This window comes from Desmodus rotundus, chromosome 4 (genome assembly GCF_022682495.2).
Source record: "Desmodus rotundus isolate HL8 chromosome 4, HLdesRot8A.1, whole genome shotgun sequence".
NCBI lineage: Eukaryota > Metazoa > Chordata > Mammalia > Chiroptera > Phyllostomidae > Desmodus > Desmodus rotundus.
Genome location: NC_071390.1, coordinates 139,474,401 through 139,487,860, shown reverse-complemented (window position 1 = coordinate 139,487,860; position 13,460 = coordinate 139,474,401). Strand labels below are relative to the sequence as shown.

General features: G+C 40.0%; 1 protein-coding gene across 15 annotated transcripts in view; it reads right to left on the bottom strand.

Annotated features, from left to right (window-relative positions):
- Positions 1-13,460, bottom strand: part of CACNB2 (calcium voltage-gated channel auxiliary subunit beta 2) — a 322,507-nt gene that overhangs the window by 23,660 nt on the left and 285,387 nt on the right. For 8 of the 15 annotated variants that reach the window (XM_024576106.4, XM_045183705.2, XM_045183719.3 and 5 more), the window contains 3 exons: positions 11,973-12,109; positions 8,028-8,104; positions 3,031-3,164 (listed from right to left, as the gene is read on the bottom strand). In XM_024576106.4, coding sequence (XP_024431874.2) covers positions 3,031-3,164; positions 8,028-8,104; positions 11,973-12,109 — 348 coding nt within the window. Of the gene's footprint in view, positions 1-2,350; positions 2,413-2,866; positions 2,887-3,030; positions 3,165-8,027; positions 8,105-11,972; positions 12,110-13,460 lie in introns of all 15 variants that reach the window. The other 7 variants (XM_045183725.2, XM_045183721.3, XM_045183745.3 and 4 more) reach the window with 2 other exon arrangements.

The window sequence follows — 13,460 nt, the reverse complement described above, 5'->3', positions numbered from 1 at the left end:
AATAGTTTAAAATAGCAGGCATGCTCGTTTCAATAAACAGTAATCAGGATTACTATCTACAGCTTAGTGATTAATATTTTTTAAGTTTCCATTACTTGAAACTTAAAAAGCAAGGTTTAGTGTCTTGGAGGAAAGGCGGAAAATGTGTGGAAATCAAGCCTGTTTAAGTGGCTTCAAAAGTTCTTTATCAACCTGCACCTCTGTGACGCTTCTGAAGCGCGTGTAGTGGTGTTTCTGTTGTATAACTAAATCACAACTTCCCCCAGTAATTTTTCTTTCTTTTGGAAGAGAAGGGGGAGGAGCTAAATTTGGTGACAATTTCTAAAACTTTCCAAACTTTTGAGCTTAACTGCTTCAAATACAATCAAAACAAATTTTTTCCTAAACATTAGGTAATCATTAATTTGTTTGATTATATTAAAAGTGGCTGTTTTGATAGCAAAAAATGTTATGTTGATCCCCAAAATTATATTTTCAAATGCAGAAGAGAGAGATGTGGCCTTAGAACTGAGGTAAACAAATCATTGTTATATGAATTTTTCTGCATTAAAGAGCATCTAAAAAAATACTTTAAGAATTTCTTTTCGTAACATAGACCAACAGAAAAATATTCTTTAAATTATTTTAAGAATTTGATAAATGTACAAATATGAACATAAGTTTTGCATCATCCTGTTGTCGCTCCAGAACACTGTAGTGTTTCTTAAAATTGCTCATTACAAACTCTGAATTCAATTAAATTTAGCTTGCTTAGGCAGGGAATGACAAACCATTTCAGATTCTGAAGCTTCCACCTGAGATTTCAGTGACAGTCACAGACAAACATGATCAGAGGGGAGAAACTTTCGCTGTGACTGTGCTGGCAAGTTTTACCGCTTACCTAGCATTCCAAATTCATTTAAAAAGTCACATTAAAGGTAGAATACATTTTTAAACAGAAAAAAACCCCCAAGACAAACGTAATACAGTGACAGCACAAATGCCACATAAGCACCACTCTAAAAGCAACCTGAAACATGGAGAACAATGTCACACTGCGTCTCCGGTTCTTGTTGTTTCGTTTTAGAACTCTCCCCTGAAGTTGACCACATAATCAATAACATAAGAAGAATGAATACCAGTGCCGAAGGCATCATAAGCATATTTATTAAGTTATTAGTTATACCACCTGGGATTATACTGAAAATGTTTAGAAGACAAGTCTTTATAATGATGATCTATAAGAATACCCTTTCCACCATTGTAATTAGGGATATAAATTGCATGCACTTTAGTAATGGCTACCAAGAAATTATATTTTAGGTCTTTTAGTATTAAGTGGCCCAGTATTTGACAGGTCTTTGGTTCCTCCAATCTGTGACTGCTGGTGATCAGTCAGTTTAATCAATAGGGTAGCTACAGAAATTACCTTATTTGATGGAATATTGGTACTTTGTGCCCTATCGGTAACAACATCATTTTTATCTACCCTTTTCTGCTAATCTTATGATGTTCCAATTCTTCAGTGGAAAAATTGTGATAAACATTTTGGAAAAGTTTTGGAATTTAGGAATAAGAAAACTTCAAAAAATCTTGTCTTGACTAACATGGTTTTAGGCCATGTTACTGCTCAGTAAAGCCCGGAGCAGCTTAGTGAGCGATGCTGACTTTCTGGGCTTCCACACTGTCAGTCCCCTAGCTGTACGTTTTCGCAGTGACAAGAACATAGGACCAGAGAGACGGGCTGGGGCTTCTGTGCTCACACAAATAATCCAGCTACTTTAATTTCTGCCTGGGGTGCTGAGGTCTTCCATTATTAAAGTAACCATACTTTATATTGTTTTAAAAAACAGCAAGCTCACAGTTCTGTATCTGATACCTCATCAATGACTTCAGAGTTCCTCCACAGAGCGAAGTACTTATGTAGGAGGAAAAGAGGTTAGGATGTGGGGAGTTCGGAGCGGAGCAGGCTTTCCTCAGCTCCTGCGTGCCATGATGCACCCGTGAGTGTGTAGCACTTGGTGACGTGAGGAGGTTTGACTGTAAGGACGGCATAGTAGGCTGTGGAAGGTGGTGTGTGAAAGAAGGGAAGGGATAGGCATGGGTGGGGAGACATCCTTAAAAAATAATGCTTTGAAGCTACAAAAGGTGCTGAAAGGAACTAGGCTTTGGGGTAGAGAGAGCTCAGGACTACCTAGTTTTCAGTCAGGGGATGTGGAGCATCACTGTGTGGCATCTTGGCTGGCCCGTGGCAAAGGCTGTACACACGGCCACCGCCCCATTGTCCAACAGGTGAGATGCTGAAATCTGACTGATGGAGGAGGCAAGAACATTGGGAGAGTATTTGTATATGACAATAGGAAAAACTCACAGTAAACCGCCAAAACAAGCCTGCAGTTTTCCACTGGTCTTGTTCATCTGCAGATTTTGCACCTAATGGATTAGAAGTTTAAATACTGACTAAATTAAGACTTGAATATTTTTTTTTAGTACAAGCTATGTATCTGGATATCATAAGTCAGAATCTAATAATGGTTTTAATATGCTAGATTATAAGTTAACTTTCCAGAAAAAAGAAACAAAAAGACAGACAGAATAAGCATGCACAATAGAGGTGCATTATATGGCGTTGTCAGTGTTTGAAACCCTTGAAGGTTTAAACAAGGTCCCTTGGTGGTAGATATTATTCCATCAAAAAGGATAAGTACTGTAATGGTGCCATCACAGGTCACTCACTGAATTTAGTTGGTTTGCAATGCCTGGACTCAACCAGCTGTTTGGTAGGCTCTTTTCTTAGGGTAGAAATTACTGTATTTCAGAAAACTGCAACTGAATGCTAATGATGCCAGTGGCAGGATAAACACAGCTTATGTCAATGTAGACTTACCGATTTCTGCTTCTGCTTAGCTACAGCAGCATGGAAAAGAAACAAAGAATAACAAAGCATGCATGTTATTGGCTTGTCAAGGACGCAGACAGTCAACAGGACTAGAAATGTGACGCAGTGCAGTTGAGCAGGTGGACAGATGGGAGCTTGGAAGTTAATGTTACCTTCTTAAAGAAGGGCATTCTTTTCTCTTTGGAGTGGGGTGACGTTACACTGTTTGCACTGGGTTTAGGGGAGCGGTGGTTTGCTGGAATATCATTTTCTTCTGCATCTAAGCCAGTAGCATCTATGTCTACAGCTATATATAGACAAACAATTCAAAAATCATCAGGTAGACAGGAGAGGAAAAAGAGGTTATAAAAAAATAAAATGAAGGCAAATAAAATTAATCTTAGTAAAAGATCTATCACGAGTGCCCAGCACAATAAACAAAGTAAAATTTAAAGTTAAAGCATGTTAAGAATACAATGTAATTAAACCTAACAAAACTGAAAGTTCCCCTTACAATATCTGTTTGCTTGATCAATTTTACGCTAGATCTCGAAAAATACTTTCCTTATCAACGTATGTAAGTATGGTACAGAACATTTCACTTTACTTCTTACAATATCTTCAACCATCTTTTAGGTAATAAGCAACTCCAATGTGCCTTAGGGTTCTTATTTTTGCTTGGTTTTGTGTGAAAATAAGGCAATGTGAAAAGGTTCGCTCAAAATTCAACAGGTCTTTCAAGGAAAGAGAGAATAGAATATCCTAAGTTCACACCACGCAAAGAAGGTCATACACAAGGGAAATGATTCAGGGAGGGTTCCAGAAAGGGCAGGCCTGACTGGAGACTGGGAGGGGAACACGGGATCCAATGATGTCCAGGGGACCGGAGTCTAATAAAGTGACCTGAGGAGACTTCCAATGATGCCCGTGCAGCTACCGGGTGTAACATGAGGCAGGGTGGGAGGGCACTCGGCCCGAGGGGCACATGCCACTGGTCTCCTGATGGGCAGAATCAGAGGTTTGGGTTTGTGGTTTGATCTGTTTTCCCTTTTAATAATCTTTTTACCCTGACAATATTTCACTTAAAAATTAAGTGCTAAATAAAAAACACACAAATAAAGGCCCATTATCTCATTTTGAAGTTTATAAAATGCTTCCATGTGCAATTACTAGAGAATTTTATCAACTGTTAAAATCAGAGCTGGAAAGTGTTTTAAAGATAATCTTCAACTCTCTTATTGTTAAGTTTTAAAACATAAACTCTTAAAGAGTTTAAGGGACTTGTTCTTGGCAAAAACTCCGCAGAGCCAGGACTCAGAACATGGTTCTTCTGTCCCTGGGAGTCCCTTCCTGTCCCTGCATGAGGGCCTCTTCAGGTGTGGCCCCCTCTCAAAGGCAGCAGGCTCTTCAGTTCCCTTTGCTCCCCAGTGGGGTCCTGTCCCCCGGGTCAGGATGCAGAAAGTGTCATCGAACTGAGCTCACTAGAAAATCATTCTGTGATTTAGATGAGGTCAAATAGAAGAAAAGGAGAAAATCTACTCACCCCAGGAAAGCATCACAGTATCATATTACACACGATACCTCTCTAACAGAAACCACAGTACGTTCAGGTTTAAGGAAGAAATTACCTGCATGAAATAGCAGGCAGCTGGTGCTGCGAAGCCACACTACCCTTCCCTGTGATATGCAAGCTGAATCAGTGCTCACGACAGCCGCTGCTAACCTTGTCACACGACGGGAGACCACCTGCCAGGCGTGGCCTTATTTTTCAAGTCTGAAGTTATTACAGATATTAGATGACTCAGCCTTCTGAACACTAGGATCTCTTGTTGAAGTGTTCCTTTTCCTTCGATTGGATCACAAGCCTGTATGACGTGTAAAACCTGGCATTGTTTGCACAATATTACAAATACCAGCTGTTGCTGGCATAAAGATGAGGTACGACGACTTTCTCTCCAGTGAAGGTAAATGCGTTCCCTCTCTTTGCCATGTATGCATACTGATGAACGAAACGGTTCCCCCCATACTGTGCAACGGAAACATGATAAAATGTGCCCAGGGTTTGGATCGATGCTGACTTTCCTAGCACCCTGTAATGTTTATCCTTGAATCCCCTCTTAGGGAGCGGGCCGCTAGTGTCCTCCCGGATATGACAGAGAGGATCTGGGTCACGTTCTCACTATTCCTATACCATGTCTTAACCAGCATCAGACAGGTATGCAGAAACGTAATTCCTGTATACGTTTCCCTTTCTCATCTTTCCTGAGCTTAGAAAAGCCGTGTTCAAGGGACAGTACCTCCTGAGAGCCTTCTAGAAATTGAGACCTATGTGCATGTTACAGTTGATAGGACCCTGGGAAGGCCAAGGTCATGAACTGGATTTTAGGATTTATCCGTTGATTCTGACCTGCTGTGATCAGATGAATTTTTTATTTTTTAAAGGAGGAGTGGAAACGCACCAAAGATTTAGCTGTGACACTGCCCCGCTGTTTGGCTGCCCACACACACAGCCTGAGTCGGGTTTAAAATTCACCTGCATTCCGTCACAGGGGCTCAAAACCCCAAGTTGAAAACATGCCAACTTCCTGGCTCTGACTTTTGCTTGACTTAACAGCCATGTGGGTTCGTTCAGAAACACAGAGGGTTCTAAAGCATCTGGCAACTTTCAAAACACATTAAAGAAATTTACGAAGAGTTAAGAAGCAAGTTCAATTCTCTTCATAGCTCTATATACTTTATTTGACTCAATGGTTCTCCTTATGCTGAGAAACGTAATCCCTTTTTAATTTCATACTTCAATTTGCACATGTTGGTAAACGTTGGTATTTACTTGGGAAAAACTGCTTCTATAAATCTGAAACTAGTTTCTTTCATTCTTCCTCACTAGGATACTTTTTTTTTTTTGATAGAGAACCTTGGGGACATTTTTTGAGATTTAAATATTAGTTTAATCTTAGACACATGGGCCACGTTAAGTGGTGCAGGGAGTAACATGGGTGTGCGCATTCGTGTAGCTGTGGGTGTGTGCTGTACACCTGGCTACTACCCCACTTCCCAGACGTGAGGTGGAAATATTTCTTTTTCCAAGTCCTTGAGCATCTCCAAATACATTTAGTTTAGGCAGATGCTTATTCTTTGGTGCAGCCATGGGTGAGGGGAGTTGCCGACAGGGCTTCTGGGAAACAAAGATGAACATTGCCACTGCAGACTGATCCGCATGTGAGAGCTTAGGCAGCTTTCCCTCGAAGTGGGTGAGGGACCCTCTCTGTAGAATTTTCTGAAGTTTTCCTTCAGGTAAGTTGAGCTATTGATACAAAAATTATACCAGGATTCTGACGTGTATAAGATAAATTTTGTAGTTGGTTAGTATCTCCAATCCACACAGACAAGCATTTTCTACTCTTGGTATTTGGAAAAGTTATTCCAGGGTCCTGTATCTGTATAAAACTTGGGTGAAGGTTTAAGTCACCTTTATTTTATTATATTAAACTCTTCATTGAACTTTATTTTTAGTAATGACACACATCTGGTTACAAAAATTAAATGTGATTTTACAAATACACAAACTTACTCCTCAAAACGCACCTACTCTCATCATCTCGCCAAAGGACGAGAAGGCTGCAGGCTGGTTGGAGGGGAAGGAGGAGCCTCCCCGGCCTGTGGAAGGGGGGCTGCCAGCTGCGGGAGGAGCCGCTGCTTTTCCACAATATGATGTGGCATTTCCCCAGTTCAGGGGCCTAGTCTCTAGCCTTCGGGGTCTCCTGACAGCCTTTAAAATGTGCGGGAAGAGTATAAGGTTTATACTGCAGTCCCTATAACCTGACATGTTTGTGAAGCAGCTCAGATAAGCCTCCTTGTTCCGGTGCCTTCAGAAAATATCTGCTAACTACTCCCTGCTGGTCAGTGGAAGACATAAACCTCACATCGTACTTAAAAAAAAGCTTCAATTTTTCCTTTCAAACATACTATTTTACTTACTTTTGAGCAATTTAGAATTGCTCTAAATTGTAAGTATGTGGGTTTTTGAAATAAACATGCCTCCTACAATGACTTATTTCTCACTGTGTTCACATCTTGCTTGTGTAAAACAAACACCCTACAGTTTTTACTAAGATGCCTTTGGCTGATCTCTAAAAGCCACCAACATCAGAAGCGAAGTGTTGATGATTAGTAACAGGGGAGTCCTGTTCTTAAGACGCAGCTGTCAAAGTGCAACTAGTTCCTTAGCTTCACAGGTGCCCAGTTCTCTGCATCTGACCTCTTCCCACCTTCAGCTTCCTAGAAACAGGATACAGAATCATTTTGCTCAAATGCTGTGCGGGCCAATCCTTATAATCTTACTGGGACTCACAACTGCATCTCTTAGCAAACTCAGATTGATCATGGGCTTTCATGAGATTTGACCAATTAGCCCCCTATTTCTATGGAACCTCAAGTACTGTACAGAATGGGAAAACTGCCACTTTCGTGAACGAAGAATTCAGTTCAGTTTGAATTTCAGATAACCAATAAATAATTTTTTATCATGAAGTATATCTCATACAGTATTTACTTACACTAAAAAGTTATTTGTTGTTTGCCTGAAATTCAGCTTTACCTGGGTGTCCTTTATTTTCTCTGTCAACCCTAAGCATGAATCCGCTACTTTATAAATGAGACAGTAGTCACTCTTCCCACAAGTATTTTTATCTGATTCTGATACTTCCATACATCTTCCATATCTTCCAGAGTCTTTAGACTGTAGCTCATGTCAGGCCTAGCATTCCCTCATTTTATTTTCCTTTCCTCACCTTTCCAAAGTTTTAGTTCTTCTCCTCTTAACAGTGTAGCCTACACTTCACACGCTAACGGGCATTCGCCCTTTCAGTGCTGAGGACAATGTGCTGGGTGGCTGCTAAGGATAAAAAGTTAAATATGTTTATCACTTTGATCATTAAAGCAACTGACAGTGAACACATTAACCTATTTCCTTTATTTTTTTTCCCCAAAGCCAGAAAAAATTTTTCCCAGATTCTTCCTAACTGTATATGGACACTCTTATTTCTGATCCCTTTTAACATTTCTGGGGTTCGCACAAGACTTTGGTGCGTGTAAATTCACACGACTAGGTAAGATTGAGGAAAGCATGAAATACAGTATGCAAATTGTTCAGCACTCATCACCTACTTACCAGAGGATGGAGGTGTAGATTTTCTGGAACTAGGTACTATGTCACCCAAACTGGATGATGAATTTCCTCCTGATTTACTGGAGTAAAGCAAAAATTTATATTAAATCTGACACTTACTGCAGGTACTAAAACATTTGTATTGCTCAATAAACATGATTACTCATTGTGTTTTTATGGAATTTTACCTACAAGGAGGTAAATAGTAATTTCCCAGTGGAGATTCCTGGGTACTGCAGACAGCCACGTAATAGTTTCTGTTCCAAATTTAAGGTTTAATTTTAAATGGCCCCGAGGGAATGGAAGAGAATTCAGGTAATTTCTGCAGCCTTCAAATTCTCTGCCAGGATCACGGGTGGAAAACAGCAGAGACGTCCTTTGCTTCTTTTATCTTAGAGACTCTCCATAGCAGTGTAAACTTGTTTCCTTTTTAGCTGGTTCCTGCTCCTTCTGATTATTTTCGGTATGCTAAGATTCAAAGGACTCAAATTTTCATGAGCAACTTATAAAAGAAAAACACAGCAACACAAAAACTTGCTAACCTTTACAAGGCACATGAAGGGACATGGCAGAGTGTCACATGTATCACTGGGACCGTATCTGGGACATTTCTCAAGCATGGCTAACATGGAGGACTCAGCTTGGTTGATTGAGGGATGACCTGAAGGGCATATGCTTCAGAGCTACCAGATTCTAAAGTTTTATATAAGACATGACTCTGTGTCTTAAAAGTCTGGAGTCAGCATTACAACAGCATTTACCAGGGTAGAAGTGCGCTAAATAATCTGTTACTAAATGGCCCCTCACAAATGAAGTTGGAAAGGAATATTTTCAAAGAGTGACATGGCATTTTAGGACAGTTTTATTGCCTGAAGTTTATTATCACAGCCAAACCCAGGTCTGGTTCAAATAATTTGCTACACACAGAGTCTATGTATCAAAGGGCAGTACTGACTTATGTAAACAATAATACAAAAGTGCAAGTTCCACTAAAACAACAGTAGCAGGTTGAATGTTATCGCTACTATCCTGGGATCTTAATGCATAAAGCAAACATCAAAAACCTTACGCAGCTAGCATTAGGCTTCTACATACTTTTCAGGTTCTTAAAAGATATGTCAGTGCATTTAACAAGGAGAGCAGACAGCATATAAAATGAATTAAAAATGTTATTTATAGAAACAATCTCCAGTAGTTACACAATACCCATTACCAGGACAAAAACATTTTCTTCCAGAATTTTTCTTTTTCTAAAGTACCAAGTCTAATTTTAGTTCAAGCATGAGTTTGTTTTACGTTCTACTTGAACTTTAATAAAAGTCAAAGCATTATTTGAATTGTGTAACATCGTAACATTGTAAATAGTCAAAATGTTCAGAAGGCAAATTTGCCCTCACTTTTTAATTCTATAAGAGGCCGCCTCCCTGAGCTGAGCTGCAGTTCCACCACCTGCGGTGTCAGCCTTCACCCGCTGGGGCGGGTTTTAAAGTTCTGCCGAACTCCGATCATGTTCTCAAAACAAAACTTTATTTAAAATGTTAGAAGACAAATGTAAAAACCTCTGCAAGGAAGTAAAAATATTTTCACATATTTAGGCAAAAGCTTAGGTAAAGAGACAGGACAAAATGAAATCAAGACATCAAAAGAAAGTGTATATGGTTGTAGGAAAGGGGACTTAGTTCCCTAGACTAGTTGTGAGATGATGCACTCACTCCCCAAGGCAGAGATTGTGCAGCACTTGAAAAAATGCGAGAACCAATAATGTATCTAATATACCATAGTTTTCAGACTATTAGATGCACTCCCCTCCAAATTTAGGAGGGAAAGGGGGGCACATCTTATAGTCCCAATGTGGCTTACCTGGCTTGCTGGGGGTGAGGGGTGTGGGGGTGGCGGTGGAGCAGAGGTTTTTTCCCCTATTTTCCTCCTCTAAAACCTAGATGTGTCTTATAGTCCGAAAAATACAGTAGTTAATAATAACAGCTGGCAATAATAATAATAATAATAATTGTTCTGTGCTTGCTATGTCAGGTCCTGGCTACATGATCCCAAAGGGCGTAGTCATCCATCTGAGGTCAGGCTGCAGTCAATCCATCCTGATTCTACCACTCCTAGTTGTGTGGCCTTGGTCCAGTTCCCTAGCTCTTCCTGGCCTGTTTCCTCATCTGTGAAGTGGAGGCTCTAACACACACACTGTTCCCACAGGTACTGGTAGAGAGCTGAGCTGATGACCAACTCTAGATCAACTCTAGATGCCCGGGTGGGAGGCACAGGAAACTCTGCTTCCTTAACCATTTTTGCAAAAACTTATCCCCCTTCCTATTCCTTTAGAAGCTTTTCTTTCTCAGTTTGTATATGAAGAAGCAGAGAAAGATACACAAGCCTGTTTCTGCAAAAGCCTATTCCCAATTTTCCGCAATGCATTCTACAAAATACGATTGCTAAGATGTGAACCAAGAAAAGTCTGTATACAATAACTTAAGTACAGGCATGAATAACATCCTCATTCCACCACCCAGGCTCACAGTGCACGTGAACACTTTAAAGGCTCTGAAAATCCCTAAAATAACTTTTTACTGCCCTGACCATGGAACCCTCCTGTCAAGTGATTGGACAGGAAAACTCTGGAAAATGCTGAATGTTCCCTAAAAAACTAAACCCAAACGAAACGTCCCCTGGCTAAAATAACTTCAAACCTCAACAAACTATGTACAGTACTACAAAGTTGGTAATAGTGGTCTGTGCCCCAGGAAAATGAAGCTTTTCCAAATTATAAGATTTTATTAACTAGAATTAAGATATCATTATCAGTATGGAAAATAGAAAAATACACACTAAAACCACTAGAACACTAGAGATGGGATGGATAGTATCGGATCGACAACACCCCACAGATAAAACACACGTGCTTTGTTTATCTCCATGCCTCTGCTTTTTTAAGACTAAATGCATCTCACGATCTGAGGGCCCCCAATAACCCAGGGACTAATAAAAATCAAGTATAGAGCAGAGGTCTCAAGGAAGGGAGGGACCCATCTGAACTAGGAGCCTGGCAGTTATAAAATACAAGTTAAAGATGATATTTCTCACCAAAAAGCATCTTCTATTTTGCTTGTTGTGGACGCTTGGAAAAAAAATTCTTGCTAACACTAAAACCTTATCATTGACAAAGGATTTGCATCATTGTATAAACAAATAAAACATAAGCTAGAGAAAATAGGAGCCTAGTTATTCACATTAAATAAAAGACTTATCTATACCACAGGGAGAAGCTTGCCATGTTCTCCGGCTTGGCTGCATAGGGTTTAATTTCAGATTCACTCCATCCGAGTAACCCTTCTAATGACTCTTTGAGCGCAAGGCAAACCCCTGCCAGAATGCTAGCAAGGGTTATTCAGCCCCAGCCTATTACATAAGTCATTTAATTGCTATCTGCAAAGGCAATTTTTACTGGTTTCATATTGACTTTCCCCTTAAGTGCTTAGCAGTAGGGGTAACTGAAAATTGAGTTTCTCAAGTGAAAAGGAAATCTAACAGGCCATAAGGGCTGCTCTCTGCCAACGCTGGCTAGGACTGTCATCTCTAAAATGTCTTCCTGCCATGCCAGGCAGCTGCAGACACGGATTCGTCACCAGGCTTGGTCTGTGCCAGAATATTTTCAGTAAAAGATTAGGACTTGAGAATTTCCTATGCACCGAAGCCTGAATTTAATATTTACAACCTTAGCTATTTTCATTAATGATACTAATTAATTTGATTCTCTCCCAGATCGAATGAGAATGAGATGCAGGGATGAACTTTTTAAAATTCAGGACTTGTGATACTATCCATAACCCCAATCATTAGTCCATTTGATAACATATAATAAAGATTGTGGAGTACGGCAAACAATAGCACGTGAACGATTGTATAATCTGGACATTTACACAGACAATGTTCTTCTCATACCTGGAGTAGAATTTCCCTTGCTTGGCTCTCTGTTCATGCTGTAGCCTCATATTTTCGAGTTTCACTGGGCTTGGGATGAACCCGATTTCACAGCCTTCTTTAACCAATCGCCCTATCCACCAGTCATTGTTAAATTTCTAAACACAAAATCAGAATTGTTAAGCTCAGTGCACAGAAGTTCAAATCCTCAAATTGGTTTTTTTCCCCACATTAACTACTTTTAGTGGAGAGAACTACTATGGCAATTACAATTAACTATGTGTCAACTATCACAATTCAAAAAAACCCTTAAATTCATGGATTAAGTATCTAAAAATGAAGTAGTTTTACTTAACATGAATAATTCGGCTAAGAATTAAGACTGTTCTGAATTCTAGCACAGCTGCTACTGTCAACTGTGAGAAGGTTAAATTCTCGTTGTTCAAAGATTAACGGCACTTTCTAAGGAGAGGCCATTAAGAACCAGAGGGTGTTTGCATCACAGCAAAGTTCACATTTGTGCAAATGTGCTTGTAATGAGCAAGGCATGGTGTTCACAGGTGATTTCTCTATTGCTGCTGATGTTCAAAATTTCTTTCTTGTGGCTGGAATATTTACCCTAAATCTTATTTATTTGGTTTGATTTCCCTCAACTAAATAGTATTTTTCAAGTCTGTTCTTGAACATTTTGAAGAAGAATGTCCATTCTGGTTTCTTTGCCTTTCGTAGTAGAGATTCCTCTCCAAGCACCAGCCATCAGGAGGAGACCCCTGGATTAATCTCATTTCCTGTTATAAAGTCAGATTCTAGGCATGTCATCACTTCTGAAAACTTTCCATCCTTCCCTTCTAGCCAATATTTCACACCCCCTTTTAAACATTAATTAAATGGGAGACTCTAAAGTCTCTAGGCTCTTTTAATAGGTACTCATCACCTCCTTTGCTTATAGCCTTTGGTGCAGTGAACAGTCAGATTTCCATGTGCTTCCTGGGACATATCATCCCCTAGACTCCAGCTGCAAGTTCCTGCAGGTGAAGGAGATCATTCTCATACACTGAGAACAACAGGCAGGGGGAGTTTCTGGCCATATAATACAGTGTTCTGCACAGTGAGCATCTGACAAATGTTGACTCAACATAACCTGCATCAAGGGTGAACTTGTCTAATTGACAGGTCTGAGTCATTGTTAACTGAAAGCTGTTGACTTTTGACATGGAGGAAAGGGATTTTCTTGCTGTTTCTTGCCTTTTTGGCTTCAACTCCTCCCACTCTCCCTTCCACTGCAGAAATCGATCGTCGAAGGAGGATAGGGGCACCAGTGGTCTTGAGTTTTGACATTGGCAGCAGAGATGAGAGGTCATGAATTCTAAATATTATTATTAAACCCTCCCAGATGGTTAAACTTGAGAGATGAGGGGAAAACAACACACAGTCAAGGTCAAAAATTAAAAAGTACAGGTTAAGCATAAAAAGGGATCATCTCCTCCAGTGATTCCCGATTTCTGGGTC